Here is a 15,772-nt window from a genome sequence, read left to right on the forward strand (position 1 = left end):
CATGCATTTTAATCCATCCATCCATTTTCTACCCCACCTGTTCAAAAAGTCGCATTAATGCTAAGAAGCATTTTGCTTATTATTGAACGGGACAATCGGTAGAAAATGGATGGCTGGATGGTTAGCTTCAGAATAACAATGTTATTCTGAGACTTATTATACTCTAAAAATGTTGGTCTTACTTAAAAATGCACGCATTTAGTTGTATTCCGTGTTAAAAAATATATGGCTCTCCGAAAAATACATTTGAAAATGTTTGGCTTTCATGGCTCTCTCAGCCAAAAAGGTTCCCGATCCCTGCTCTAGAGCTTTAACAAAAACAGAAAAAGATGAGAGGAAAAAAATATATTTTTTGTGTTAATGTGGTTTCTGTAGGAGGACAAAAAAGACACAAACCTCCCTAATTGTTATAAAGCACAAAGTTTACATTAAACATTCTTTACTGCTTTCAGTATTTGGCGAGCACCGTTTTGTCCTACTAATTTTGCCGGTCCTTGAACTCACCGTAGTTTGTTTACATGTATAACTTTCTCAGACTTTCTAAGATGTGTGTTATGCCACTTCTTTTTCTGTCTCATTTCGTCCACCAAACTGTTAATGTTGTGCATGAATGCACAAAGGTGAGTTTTGTTGATGTTATTGACTTGTGTGGAGTTCTAATCAGACATATTTGGTCACTGCATGACTGCAAGCTAATCGATGCTAACATGCTATTTAGGCTAGCTGTATGTACATATTGCATCATTATGCCTCATTTGTAGCTATATTTGAGTTCATTTGGTTTCCTTTAAGTCCTCTTAATTCAATTAACGTGGACCCCGACTTAAACAAGTTGAAAAACTTATTCGGGTGTTACCATTTAGTGGTCAATTGTACGGAATATGTACTGAACTGTGCAATCTACTAATAAAAGTATCAATCAATCAATCAATCAATGTATATCTTATGACACACTATCAGTATATAATATGACTTTAAATTTTTTGCGGCTCCAGACGGATTAGTTTTTGTATTTTTGGTCCAATATGGCTCTTTCATCATTTTGGGTTGCCGACCCCTGGTCTTTAGTCAATAACTTACTGTCTGTATAGACAACTAATTTTAGATCAGGGGGCCACATGGAGTTAAATCTACTCCCAAGTGGGCCGTACTGGTAAAATCACGGTACGATAACTTAAAAATAAAGACAACTTCAGATCTTTGTTTAAAAATAGAACACACACATTCTGAAAATGTACAAATCATAATGTTGTGGGTTTTTTTTTTACACTTACATGTTGCGGTTACCTCTGACTCCTACAATAGAGGTCGGGCCAGAGGTAATAAACAATGCTGTCATGATCCGCTACTTGGATCATGTCATATTCTGGTTTTGGTTCTGTTTTATATCACATTTTGTTTGCGTGTGTCTTCCGTAGTCCTGGTGACACTTCCTGTTTTGTTCTGTTGTCATAACTACGCATTTGTGTCACCCGCCTTTTGTTTTTAATGCGCACCTGCCTCCTAATTACTGTCCGTATTGAAGCCTTCCCTTTTTGTTACTCTCTCTCGCAGTCTAATTTGCTGATCGGTGCAACAGGTGACGTCGCTGATTCCTATTGTGGTAAAAGTATTTTTGTATTCGTTAGCTTCCACGCTATTCCTTCGTTTATGTCCTTCGCTCACATGCTAACGCTTTCATTTCTTTCTAGCTCCCATGCTAGTTCTGTTGTTTTTTTCTTTAGTGCCTTGTGCAAGTCTTTTTGTTCTTAGTCTGTTTTATAGTAGAAATAAATCATAATTTCTTACCTTCACTCTGTGTCCAGTCCGCCTGCATTATAGAGAGAACGCACCCGCATAACCACAATTCCAGCAAAGCGTCACAGTAGCTCGAGGTCTACTGTGACGCTTTGCTGGCATTGTGGGTAACGAAAAAGGCAGGCTTAAATACGGACAGTAATTAGGAGGCAGGTGCGCATCAAAAACAAAAGGCAGGTGTCACAAATGCGTAGTTATGACAACAGAACAAAACAGGAAGTGACACCAGGACTACGGAAGACAAACGCTAACAAGATGTGATATAAAACAAAACCAAAACCAGAATATGACATGATCCAAGTAGCGGATCATGACAAATGCATTCATATTGAAAACAATGTTGTTTGCATATTTGTCCAATATTCCGGTCATTTATCACACACTTTTAAACATAATTATTAGATAAATTATGCATGAGTATGAGTTATGCCAGGGGTGTCAAACTCATTTTAGATAGGGGGCCACATGGAGAAAAATGTACTCCCAAGTGGGCCGTGTAGATTAACTACGATCAAGTATTGGACAGGATGTTGGAAATGTGTACCGTATTTTTCGGATTATAAATCGCTCTGGAGTATAAATCGCACATGTCGAAAATGCATAATAAAGAATGAAAAAAACATATATATGTCGCACTGGAGTATAAGTCGCATTTTGGGGGGAAATTTATTTGATAAAATCCAACATCAAGAATAGACATTTGAAAGGCAATTTAAGATAAATCAAGAATAGTGAACAACAGGCTGAATAAGTGTACGTTATATGATGCATAAATAACCAACGGAGACGGTGCCTGTTATGTTAACATAACATTCAAATAACTATAACATATAGAACATGCTATACGTTTACCAAACAATCTGTCACTCCTAATCGATAAATCCCATGAAATTTTCTTCCTCGATGTCGCTTCTAAACAACTCTGCCAACTCCAAAGGTATGCGTCGCTTCCTCTTGTCGTTTTCTGCTGCATATTTCACTACGTCCAGCTTGTAATCTGCAGTACATGATTTCCTTTTCGGTGCCATTTTTGTTCAGCCCTTCTCAGTTATTATAAGTTACCGCCAACAATGAAATGGTCCATTTTAATAGCTACGGCAGTAGCATATAGCATATAGCAGTTAGGATTCCATGACCCACAATGCACTTCTGCCATATATATATATATGCGGTAGAAAATGGATGGATGGATGGATATATATATATATATATACACACACACACAAGTATATATATATATACACGCACAACTATATACACATCAATACATATGAATGGATGGATGGATGGGTGGATGAATGGATGGATGGCATATACATATAGTCGAGGTTTCTGTAGTTTATGTGTTATACAGTGGTCAATTCAGGGGTAGAGTGGAATATACGTTTGGTCAGGAAAAAACACAGTGGCAATTTCATCCCTACAAGACTGTTTTGCATTTTATTAAGAGAAGAAAAACCTATGAAACAGGCTTGTACGGATGAAATATCTTTTGTGTTTTTTCCTGACCTAACGTATATATATATATATATATATATATATATATATATATATATATATATATATATATATATATATATATATATATATATATATATATATATATACGGATAGATGGATAGATAGATAGATAGATAGATAGATAGATAGATAGATAGATAGATAGATAGATAGATAGATAGATAGATAGATAGACAGATAGATAGATTTACACAAATTATTTTAACCCAATGTGGCCCTGAGTCAAAAGGTTTGGGGACCCCTGGAAAAAAAGGGTTGGAGTGTTTTTCTTTTGAAGTCAAACATTTTTTTAATTTTTAAAATCTTTTTTACTTGCACGCTTTGTCCTCTTGCCTGCGAATGTTGGACATTGTTTATCATGCTTGTCTAAGGTTGATTAAAAATTAATTTCATCAATAAACTAATTCAAATCGTGATGTGACTTGTACTCACCAGTGGGACGGCCATCTCTGTCCACTTTACTGCTTCTTGGCCAGCAAACCCTCGAAAAGGATCCGAGCGGGATTTTGTCTGGTTAAAAAGAAATATAAAATCATTGCCACAAACTGATATCAGGTCTAAATTCACTGTTGCCACAGGCCTCAGAACTGTTGAGAGACATGAGTCTGGGTGCCAACATGAGGGTGCATCTGGTCCGCATGACCATTCTATCAGAACCAGAGGTCAGCAAACACGACATGATCATCCCCCAGCTCTTCTCCCTCTATAGATCCTTGTTCTTTCTCCTCTTCCAGCCAGAGATCCGCATGTCTCCCAACATTACCGCCTCTCTCCGAAGCGTGTGCGACTGGGGCAGAAGGATAAACCCGTCGAATGACACGGACCCACTTCACGCCGACCTCCTCTTGTACATCACAAGGTTTGCTGCTGGTGAAGGGAACACCTCCAAGAAGTTTTTTTTATTCCTCTCTGTTTTGCATGACTCAGGTTTGACCTGGTGTTGCCCGATGGGAACAAGCAGGTCAGGGGAGTCACACAGCTGGGAGGGGCTTGCTCCAGTGAATGGAGCTGTGTGATCACAGAGGACACCGGTTTTGACCTGGGCATCACTATTGCTCATGAGATTGCACACAGGTAACGCAGAGTGGGTCACACCACCACCCAAGCATGTGCATAGACGTTTTTTTTGGGAGGGGGGGGATAGGTGCTCAAGCCGGACAATGGTAAATGGGTTATACTTGTATAGCGCTTTGACACTATTTCCACATTCACCCATTCACACACTGATGGCGGTAGCTGCCATGCAAGGCGCTAACCAGGGCCCATCAGGAGCAAGGGTGAAGTGTCTTGCCCAAGGACACAACGGACGTGACTAGGATGGTAGAAGGTGAGGATTGAACCAGTAACCCTCAAATTGCTGGCACGGCCACTCTCACAACTTCGCCACGCCATCGCCAGGGGTCTATCGTGGCTGCCATCAAGAATGGGATAGTTTAGGAAAGTGCTGTATTCATATTTTTGAGTATATGGGACGATTACAACTAATAAATTAAAACGGTCAAAATATTAAGTGATATTAACTTTCTTATGTATTAACACTTTCCATCCAGTTTTGGCGTCAACCATGATGGAGCGGAAAACACATGCAGCAGGAGTGGTTTCATGATGGCCTCTGATGGAGGTTACAACAGTGTGGATCTCACCTGGTCGTCCTGCAGTAGACAGCAGATGCTAACTTTCTTCAAGTGAGGCCTGAAAAACACATGCATACATTAAATACATATATATGTGTATATATATGTGTATATATATATATATATATATATATATATATATATATATATATATATATATATATATATAACTCTTATTGTTTTGTGATAGAGTGATTGGAGCACATACTTGTTGGTCACAAAAAAAATTCATGAAGTCTCTGATGAATTTATTATGGGTCTACTGAAAATGTGACCAAATCTGCTGGGTCAAAAGTATACATACAGCAATGTTAATATTTGGTTACATGTCCCTTGGCAAGTTTCACTGCAATAAGGCGCTTTTGGTAGCCATCCACAAGCTTCTGGCAAGCTTCTGTTTGAATTTCTGACCACTCCTCTTGACAAATTTGGTGCAGTTCAGCTACATTTGTTTGTTTTCTGACATGGAATTTGTTTCTTCAGCATTGTCTACACAGTTAAGTCAGGACTTTGGGAAGGCCATTCTAAAACCTTGATTCTAGCCTGATTTTGCCATACCTTTACAACTTTTGACGTGTGTTTGGGGTCATTGTCCTGTTGAAACACCCAACGGAGCCCAAGACCCAACCTCCGGGCTGATAATTTTAGGTTGTTGCCACAACCATGCTTGACGGTAGGAATGGTGTTCCCGCAATTAAAGGCCTCACTTATTCTCCTCCAAACATATTGCTGGGTATTGTGGTCAAACAGCTCATTTTTTGTTTCATCTGACATCACATGGACAAAGATAAGTCCTTCTGTAGGAAAGTTCTGTGGTCAGATAAAAACTTTTTACCACGACTGTGTGTATATATAAATATATGTATATATATGTATATATATATATATATATATATATATATATATATATATATATATATATGTATATACATATATATATATATATATATATATATATATATATATACATATATATATATATATATATGTATATATATATATATATATATATATATATGTATATATATGTATATATATACAGTATGTCTTAATTAAATTATCCAGAGAATAATGCTCGATACCGTGGTAGAGCGCAATATTTGTATGTGTGTGAAAAATCACAAGACTACTTCATCTCTACAGATCTGTTTCATGAGGGGTTCCCGATTGATTTTTCCCACACATACTGTACATATATATATATATATATATATATATATATATATTTATATATATATATATAGGGCTTCACGGTGGAAGAGGGGTTAGTGCGTCTGCCTCACAATACGAAGTTCCTGCAGTCCTGGGTTCAAATCCAGGCTCGGGATCTTCCTGTGTGGAGTTTGCATGTTCTCCCCGTAAATGCGTGGGTTCCCTCCGGGTACTCCGGCTTCCTCCCACCTCCAAAGACATGCACCTGGGGATAGGTTGATTGGCAACACTAAATTGGCCCTAGTGTGTGAATGTGCGTGTGAATGTCGTCTGTCTATCTGTGTTAGCCCTGCGATGAGGTGGCGACTTGTCCAGGGTGTACCCGCCTTCCGCCCGATTGTAGCTGAGATAGGCGCCAGCGCCCCCCGCGATCCCAAAAGGGAATAAGCGGTAGAAAATGGATGGATATATATATATATATATATATATATATATATATATATATGATAGAGTACAGTATATATATACACAGTATATATATACATATATACAGTGTATATATATATATACACACACATATATATATATATATATATATATATATATATATATATATATATATATATATATATATATATATATATATATATATATATATATACACACATATATATACATATACAGTCGTGCTCAAAAGTTTTTGACCGCAGAAGGACTTATCTAAAAAAAGGTTCTGTTGTCTGGCTCGCGTTTCAATATAGCCAGGAAAAGGTGGTTCATGTTATATTTGTGTGAAAAAACGTCACAGTTTGGACCATAAAATGCTATATATGTGGAGGAAATGAGTGTCTCCTTGGTGACGGTCGGAACACACGCAAAATCCTCATTTAAATAGTGCACCATTTTTCACTTGTTATCAACTCCACAGGCAGTCTTAGTGGATCACCTGCAATACGCCCACTAATAGTACACACAATTTATAGTTAGCACATGCTATTCAGCATGTGTTTTTTGGAGTCTTTCATTTTCCATTTGCCAACAGTGGGCTTTTTCATGCACAACATTCAATACTGTTGAAGGTTTCCAATAAAACATTAGGCAATACTTTATATTTATGATTTTACGCTTTATTACCAATCAGTGTGGAGTTATTTTTTTAGTGTCACGCCACGCCCGTGCAATTTAAATCGGTATAGATCTCATTCAATTATGCTTCCAGGCGTGGGAATGCTGAGTGTGTGAAGGATCTACCGGCCCTGGAAGGCTCCCTACAAGACTGGAAGCCTGGCCTGTATTACGGGGTGGATGACCAGTGTCGAATAGCTTTTGGGAGCGCGGCAAGAAGCTGCTCTTTCACCAATCCGGATCTGGTAATAAAAAGAAATACAAATCCATGTTAATAAAACTTAAAGGCCTACTGAAACCCACTACTGCCGACCACGCAGTCTGATAGTTTATATATCAATGATGAAATATTAACATTGCAACACATGCCAATACGGCCTTTTTAGTTTACTAAATTACAATTTTAAATTTCCCGCGGAGTTTCTTGTTGAAAACGTCGCGGAATGATGATGCGTGTTTGTGACGTCTCGGGTTGTAGCGGACATATTAGCCCAGCACCACACACGGCTAAAAGTTGTCTCTTTTCATCGCATAATTACACAGTAATTTGGACATCTGTGTTGCTGAATATTTTGCAATTTGTTCAATTAATAATGGAGACTATAAAGAATAATGCTGTTGGTGGAAAGCAGTGGATTGCAGCTGCCTTTAGCACCAAAACACAGACTGTGTTTCTTTGTTTGTTGTGAAGCTTTAACTCAGAGCGGTCAAGCGAACATGTTTCTCTACGTCAACCAGCAAGTTTTTGGATGGGAAAATTGCGATATTAAGTCGGCTCTTACTAGAGACATCAGTGGATTATACCTCCTCCTACTGCAGCTCAAAAAGGCAGCTGTGATCTTGGCTCGTCGACACTGGCGTTCACCGCAGCCATCAGACTTTCATTAAAACAATAAGCAGATAAGGGATCTTCCAGAATTATCCTAGTAAATGTGTCTAATTACATCTGAAACGGTCCCACTGCCGCCGCCTGGAGTCGTCGCCTTTTTTTTTTTGTGTGTGCTTTACTTTAACTTTCATCATCCACGAATCTTTCATCCTCGCTCAAATTAATGGGGAAATTGTCGCTTTCTCGGTCCGAATAGCTCTTGCTGCTGGTAGCTATGATTATAAACAATGTGAGGATGTGAGGAGCCCTACAACCCGTGACGTCCCGCGCACATCGTCTGCTACTTCTGGTAACGGCAAGGCTTTTTCTTAGCGGCCATAAGTTGCAAACTTTATTGTCGATGTTCTCTACTAAATCCTTTCAACAAAAATATGGCAATATCGCGAAATGATCAAGTATGACACATAGAATGGACCTGCTATCCCCGTTTAAATAAGAAAATCTCATTTCAGTAGGCCTTTAATACTAATATTAAATGTAATAGATTACACTGTCTTCTGTCTCCATCAGCCAGTGTGCCGTGTTCTCTCTTGTCACATAAACCCAAATGATGACAGCTCTTGTAAGCGCCTACTGGTACCACTTCTGGATGGGACCCAATGTGCTCCTCATAAGGTATAGTCAGAGACTTTTACTTGTCAAAGAAGACCCAAGCGTGATTTCCGTTAGCCAATCTGCTGTCTTTTTGCAGTGGTGTCTGAAGGGGCGTTGTGTGTCCCCAGACCAGCTCAGCACCTCTGCAGTGGTGCATGGCGCGTGGTCCGGCTGGTCTGGGTCCTCCGCCTGCTCACGGACATGTGGAGGCGGAGTCACCCACCGCACACGTCAGTGCAACAACCCAAGGTGAACCAAACATACGTCATTATCAATTCTAGTAAGAATAAATAATAGCATGGCGGAACCTCCAAAGTTGAACACAATCCAGTGTGTGACACTGGTTGACTTCCAAGGTGTTCGAATTACGTAGCAATGTTTACATTAGTATCTATCCATCCATCCATCCATTTTTCTACCGCTTATTCCCTTTGGGGTTGCGGAGGGCGCTGGTGCCTATCTCAGCTACAATCGGGCGGAAGGCGGTGTACACCCTGGACAAGTCGCCACATCATCGCAGCATCAGTATCTAATGTAACATAAATGTATTATTTCCAGGCCTGCCTTCTGTATTCCAAAGATTCTGGCAATCTTTAAACCTTTTAATGGACAATGGTCAAGACAGTGGACAGAGGCAAAAAGCGTGTTTCTCCTAAAAGTGATGCATGAGTCTTATTGCAAACTTGAGCTTCATTTGCTACAGTGTAGCAGAAGCATTTTTTTTTATTCTAGAAAACCCCTGCAAGTATAAAACATAAGTGGAGGATAGGCAACAATATGTACCGTAGTTTCCGGAATATATTTCTTAGTGTTTTTCATAGTTTGGCCGGGGGTGCGACATATACTCCGGAATGATTTATGTGTGAAATTTTTAACACATTACCGTAAAATATCAAATAATATTATTTACCTCATTTGCGGAAGAGACGACGAAAATGTCAGCAATCGTCACACACACGTCAACCAATAAGAATTCAGCGGGGGAGGGTCATGGCAGAAGTGCATTGTGAGTTAATGGAATGCTAACTGCTGTATGCTATATGCTACTGCCGTAGCTATTAGGATGAATCATTTCATCCTTGGCGGTAACTTATAAAAATTGAGAAGGGCTGAACAAAAATGGCACCAAAAAGGAAATCATGTACTGCAGATTAGACATTATCAAATAATATTAATTATGGCTCGGGATCTTTCTGTGTGGAGTTTGCATGTTCTCCCCGTGAATGTGTGGGTTCCCTCCGGGTACTCCGGCTTCCTCCCACTTCCAAAGACATGCACCTGGGGATAGGTTGATTGGCAACACTAAATTGGCCCTAGTGTGTGAATGTGAGTGTGAATGTTGTCTGTCTATCTGTGTTGGCCCTGCGATGAGGTGGCGACTTGTCCAGGGTGTACCCCGCCTTCCGCCCGATTGTAGCTGAGATAGGCGCCAGCGCCCCCCGCGACCCCGAAAGGGAATAAGCGGTAGCAAATGGATGGATGGATGGATTATTTATGTCTTTCGTGGAAGAGATGAAGAAAATGTCAGCAATCGTCACACACACGTCAACCAATAAGAATTCGGCGGGGGAGGGTCACGGCAGAAGTGCATTGTGGGTCATGGGATGCTAACTGCTATATGCTATATGCTACTGCCGTAGCTATTACAATGGATCATTTCAACGTTGGCGGTAACTTATAAAAATTGAGAAGGGCTGAACAAAAATTGGACCGAAAAGGAAATCATGTACTGCAGATTACAAGCTGGACGTAGTGAAATATGCAGCAGAAAACGACAAGAGGAAGCGGCGCATACCTTTGGAGTTGGCAGAGTTGTTTAGAAGCGACATCGAGGAAGAAGATTTCATGGGATTTATCGATTAGGAGTGACAGATTGTTTGGTAAACGTATAGCATGTTCTATATGTTATAGTTATTTGAATGACTCTTACCATAATATGTTACGTCAACATACCAGGCACCTTCTCAGTTGGTTATTTTTGCGTCATATAACGTACACTTATTCAGCCTGTTGTTCACTATTCTTTATTTATTTTAAATTGCCTTTCAAATGTCTATTCTTGGTGTTGGATTTTATCAAATAAATTTCCCCCCAAAATGCGACTTATACTCCAGTGCGACGTATATGTTTTTTTCCTTCTTTATTATGCATTTTCGGCAGGTGCGACGTATACTCCGGAGTGATTTATAATCCGAAAAATACGGTATGTGTTTTTAAGAATATGTCCGTGACGATCATTGGTACTTCAACTTTGACTTTAACTACAGTAACGTTTTGACTGCATATCTATCTTACTATCTATGTTATTAGAAAGATAAAATAAGTTATTTTTCACATGAGAAGACAATTGTTTCTGCAATATATTCAACAGTATTGAAATATATTAGGGGCTTCACGGTGGCAGAGGGGTTAGTGCATCTGCCTCACAATACGAAGGTCCTGAGTAGTCTGGGGTTCAATCCCGGGCTTGGGATCTTTCTGTTTGGAGTTTGCATGTTCCCCCCGTGACTGCGTGGTTTCCCTCTGGGTACTCCGGCTTCCTCCCACCGCCAAAAACATGCACACTTGGGGATAGGTTGATTGGCAACACTAAATTGGCCCTAGTGTGTGAATGTGAGTGTGAATGTTGTCTGTCTATCTGTGTTGGCCCTGCGATGAGGTGGCGACTTGTCCAGGGTGTACACCGCCTTCTGACCGAATGCAGCTGAGATAGGTTCCGGCACCCCCCATGACCCCGAAAGGGACAAGCGGTAGAAAATGGATGGATGGATGAATGGATGGATGGAGATATATTAGAATATGCAAAAAATGCTAAAGATCTTACAAATATCTTATCGTGTAATGATAAGGTTTCACTATCACTATTAGATTACCGGTATTAGTGTTGCCAATAGGCATGTGCCATTCAATCCGGATTCGATATTTGTATTTCCTCAAAATCTTTATTTTTTTAATTTCAGGCAATACTTCTCGTAATGCAGGACAACTTTGAGGGCCATATTACTTATATATATATATATATATATATATATATAAATATATGTATGTAACAAAACAGCATAATGACCTAGTTTAAATATTGTTTTCTTTTGTTAAACTATAGCCCTCACCCAAAAACATGGAAATATTTAAGTTTATACATCTGATCGGTATCTGTGTTGGTATAGGCTAATATCACTCATGGATGATCCGAATCAGCAGCATCTTGAGTTGTTCATCAAATGACAAAATAACAACTATCATTTTCCAGACCTGCTTTTGGAGGAAATGGTTGTGTGGGTCTGGATATTGTGGCTGAACTTTGTAACCTGCAGGTGAGTGCTCACTGCTTATGTTTACATAAGGATCTATCTATACAGTAGGTCAGCACTGTTTACTCAGTGGATTGTTGTACCAAATAGTATTCTTGTATTTGTGTCTGAAAAGCATGTGTCTTCATAAAAAGGTGCAACCTAATTTAGCATTGATGGTAAAATGTGTGAAGGTGCTTGGGGCGAAGTGTGGTAATCTGCATATCCAGCTATATATATGTATATATACAGTCGTGGTCAAAAGTTGACATACACTTGTGAAGGACATAATGTCATGGCTGTCTTGAGTTTACAACAATTTCTACAACTCATATATTTTTTGTGATAAAGGGATTGGAGCACAAAAAACATTCATGAAGTTTGGTTCTTTTATGAATTTATTATGGGTCTACTGAAAATGTGACCAAATCTGCTGGGTCAAAAGTATACATACAGCAATGTTAATATTTGGTCACATGTCCACTGGCAAGTTTCACTGCAATAAGGGGCTTTTGGTAGCCATCCACAAGCTTCTGGTTGAATTTTTGACCAATCCTCCTGACAAAATTGATGCAGTTCAGTTGAATTGGTTGGTTTCCTGACATGGACTTGTTTCTTCAGCATTGGCCACACATTTAAGTCAGGACTTTGGGAAGGCCATTTCAAAACCTTAATTCTAGCCTGATTTAGCCATTCCTTTACCACTTTTGACGTGTGTTTGCGCCCAAGACCTAACCTCCAGGCTGATGATTTTAGGTTGTCTTGAAGAATTTGGAGGTAATCCTCCTTTTTCATTGTCCCATTTACTCTCTGTAAAGCACCAGTTCCATTGGCAGTAAGACAGGCCCAGAGCATACTACTACCACCGCCATGCTTGACAGTACGAGTGGTGTTCCTGGGATTAAAGGCCTCACCCTTTCTCCTCCGAACATGTTGCTGGGTATTGTGGCCAAAGAGCTCAATTTTTAGTTTTATCTGACATCACATGGACAAAGATAAGACCTTCTGGAGGAAAGTTATGCGCAGTTGGGTGGTCCAACATGACAATGACCCCAAACACACGTCAAAAGGGGTCAAGGAAGGGCTCAATCCGGCTAGAATGAAGGTTTTAGAATGGCCTTCCCAAAATCTTGATTTTAAACGTGTGGAAAATGCTGAAGAAATAAGTCCATGTCAGAAAACCAACAAATTTAGCTGAACTGCCAAATGCAGCTGAGATGGGCTCCAGGACCCCCCTCGACCCCGAAAGGGACAAGCGGTATAAATTGGATGGATGCACAAATTTTGTCTAGAGGAATGATGAAAAATTCAAGCAGAAGCTTGCCAGAATCAATCAATCAATCAATCAATCAATGTTTATTTATATAGCCCTAAATCACAAATGTCTCAAAGAACTATACAAACCACTACGACTACGACATCCTCAGAAGAACCCACATAAGGGCAAGGAAAACTCACACCCAGTGGGACGCCAGTGACAATGATGACTATGAGAACCTTGCAGAGGACCTCAAATGTGGGCAACCCCCAACCCCTCTAGGGGACCGAAAGCAATGGATGTCGAGCGGGTCTAACATGATACTGTGAAAGTTCAATCCATAGTGCCTCCAACACAGCCGCGAGAGTTCAGCTCAAAGCGGATCCAAGACAGCACCGAGAGTCCCGTCCACAGGAAACCATCCCAAGCGGAGTCGGATCAGCATCGTAGAGATGTCCCCAACAGATACACAGACGAGCGGTCCATCCTGGGTCCCGACGAGCGGTCCATCCTGGGTCACGACTCTGGACAGCCAGTCCATGGTCATCGGACCAGACCCCCTCCACATGGGAGGGGGGGGGGGGGGCAGAGGAGAAAAAGAAAAGAAGCGGCAGATCAACTGGTCTAAAAAGGAAGTCTATTTAAAGGCTAGAGTATACAAATGAGTTTTACGGTGAGACTTAAATGCTTAAATGTTTAAATGCAGAAGCTTGTGGATGGCTACCAAAAGCGCCTTCCATCCATCCATTTTCTACCGCTTATTCCCATTGGGGTCGCGGGGGGCGCTGGTGCCTATCTCAGCTACAATCGGGCGGAAAGTGCGGTTACACCCTGGACAAGTCGCCACCTCATCGCAGCAAAATCCCCTTATTGCAGTGAAACTTGCCAAGGGACATGTAACCAAATATTAACATTGCTGTATGTGTACTTTTGACCCAGCAGATTTGGTCACATTTTGAGTAGACCCATATTAAATTCATAAAAGAACCAAACTTCATGAATGTTTTTTGTGACCAGCAAGTATGTGCTCCAATCACTCTATCACCAAAAAAATAAGAGTTGTAGAAATTATTGGAAACTCAAGACAGCCATGGCATTATGTTATTTACAATTGTATATATATATATATATATATATATATATATATATATATATATATATATATATATATATATATAAAAATACATGTATGTATAACTAACCGGCTATGCCGCTGCAGCCATGTCAGCGTACCCAGCTGGACTTCATGGCCGAGCAATGCTCCAAAACAGATCTCCAACCCGTTTATCTTCACCCAGGCCAGGCCTCCTTCTACACCTGGGTCCCTGCAGTGGGCTTCTCACAAGGTGGTCCTCTAGAAAAACAGAAATCTATTAAATATTATTTTCTAAAAAAAAAAAAAAAAAAATGTTGTCGTAATTCAGGTGACGAGCAATGCAGGTACATGTGCCAGTCGAAGGGAGATGCCTTTATTGTGAGCCGTGGATCTCAGTTTGCAGACGGAACGCGATGCGAGCCCGATGACCAACCTCTCTCTGGCTCAACGGCTGCTTGTCTGCGAGGGAAATGCCAGGTAGAGACGATCAGGATAGAAATGTTTGAAATGTTCCATTCCCACATTTGTCTCTGATCAGCTGTTTGGGTGTGATGGCGTACTGCACTCTGGGAAAGTGAATGATGCATGCGGTTTGTGTGGCGGGGACGGATCTTCCTGCACAATTACCTCTGACTCCTATAATAGAGGTCGGGCCAAAGGTAATAAACAATGCATTCATATTGAAAACAATGTTGTTTGCATATTTATCCAATGTTCAAGTCATTCATCACATGCTTTGAAACATAATTGGTAGGGCTTCGAATCTTTGGGTGTCCCACGATTCGATTCAATATCGATTCTTGGGGTCGCGATTCGATTATATATCGATTTTTTTCGATTCAACGCGATTCTCGATTCAAAAACGATATTTTTCCGATTCAAAAGGATTCTTTATTCATTCAATATATAGGATTTCAGCAGGATCTACCCCAGTCTGCTGACATGCAAGCAGAGTAGTACAAGTAGATTTAAAAAAAAAAGGTTTTATAATTGTAAAGGACAATATTTTATCAACTGATTGCAATAATGTATATTTGTTTTAACTATTAAACTAACCAAAAATATGACTTATTTTTATCTTTGTGAAAACATTGGACACAGTGTGTTGTCAAGCTTATGAGATGCGATGCAAGTGTAAGCCACTGTGACACTATTCGTTTTTTTTTATTTTTATAAATGTCTAATGATAATGTCATTGAGGGTTTTTAAAAACTGCTATGCTGAAATTATAACTAATATTGATACTGTTGTTGATAATATTCATTTTTGTTTCACTACTTTTGGTTTGTTCTGTGTCGTGTTTGTGTCTCCTCTCATTTGCTCTGTTTATTGCAGTTCTGAGTGTTGCTGGGTCAGGTTTGGTTTTGGAATTGGATTGTTATGGTATTGCTGTGTAGTGGTTTGTTGGATTGATTA

At 39.8% G+C, this 15,772-nt stretch overlaps 1 protein-coding gene across 2 annotated transcripts in view; it reads left to right on the forward strand.

The window, feature by feature from the left end:
- Nucleotides 1-15,772, forward strand: part of adamts13 (ADAM metallopeptidase with thrombospondin type 1 motif, 13) — a 39,086-nt gene that overhangs the window by 1,490 nt on the left and 21,824 nt on the right. For both annotated transcript variants that reach the window (XM_061906879.1, XM_061906880.1), the window contains exons 4-14: nucleotides 3,897-3,980; nucleotides 4,053-4,177; nucleotides 4,246-4,392; nucleotides 4,869-5,003; nucleotides 7,324-7,474; nucleotides 8,629-8,733; nucleotides 8,810-8,961; nucleotides 11,963-12,026; nucleotides 14,480-14,606; nucleotides 14,685-14,833; nucleotides 14,895-15,015. In XM_061906879.1, the coding sequence (XP_061762863.1) occupies nucleotides 3,897-3,980; nucleotides 4,053-4,177; nucleotides 4,246-4,392; nucleotides 4,869-5,003; nucleotides 7,324-7,474; nucleotides 8,629-8,733; nucleotides 8,810-8,961; nucleotides 11,963-12,026; nucleotides 14,480-14,606; nucleotides 14,685-14,833; nucleotides 14,895-15,015 (1,360 nt within the window). The remainder of the gene's footprint in view (nucleotides 1-3,896; nucleotides 3,981-4,052; nucleotides 4,178-4,245; nucleotides 4,393-4,868; nucleotides 5,004-7,323; nucleotides 7,475-8,628; nucleotides 8,734-8,809; nucleotides 8,962-11,962; nucleotides 12,027-14,479; nucleotides 14,607-14,684; nucleotides 14,834-14,894; nucleotides 15,016-15,772) is intronic.

This window comes from Nerophis ophidion, linkage group LG07 (assembly GCF_033978795.1).
Source record: "Nerophis ophidion isolate RoL-2023_Sa linkage group LG07, RoL_Noph_v1.0, whole genome shotgun sequence".
NCBI classification, from domain to species: Eukaryota; Metazoa; Chordata; class Actinopteri; order Syngnathiformes; family Syngnathidae; genus Nerophis; species Nerophis ophidion.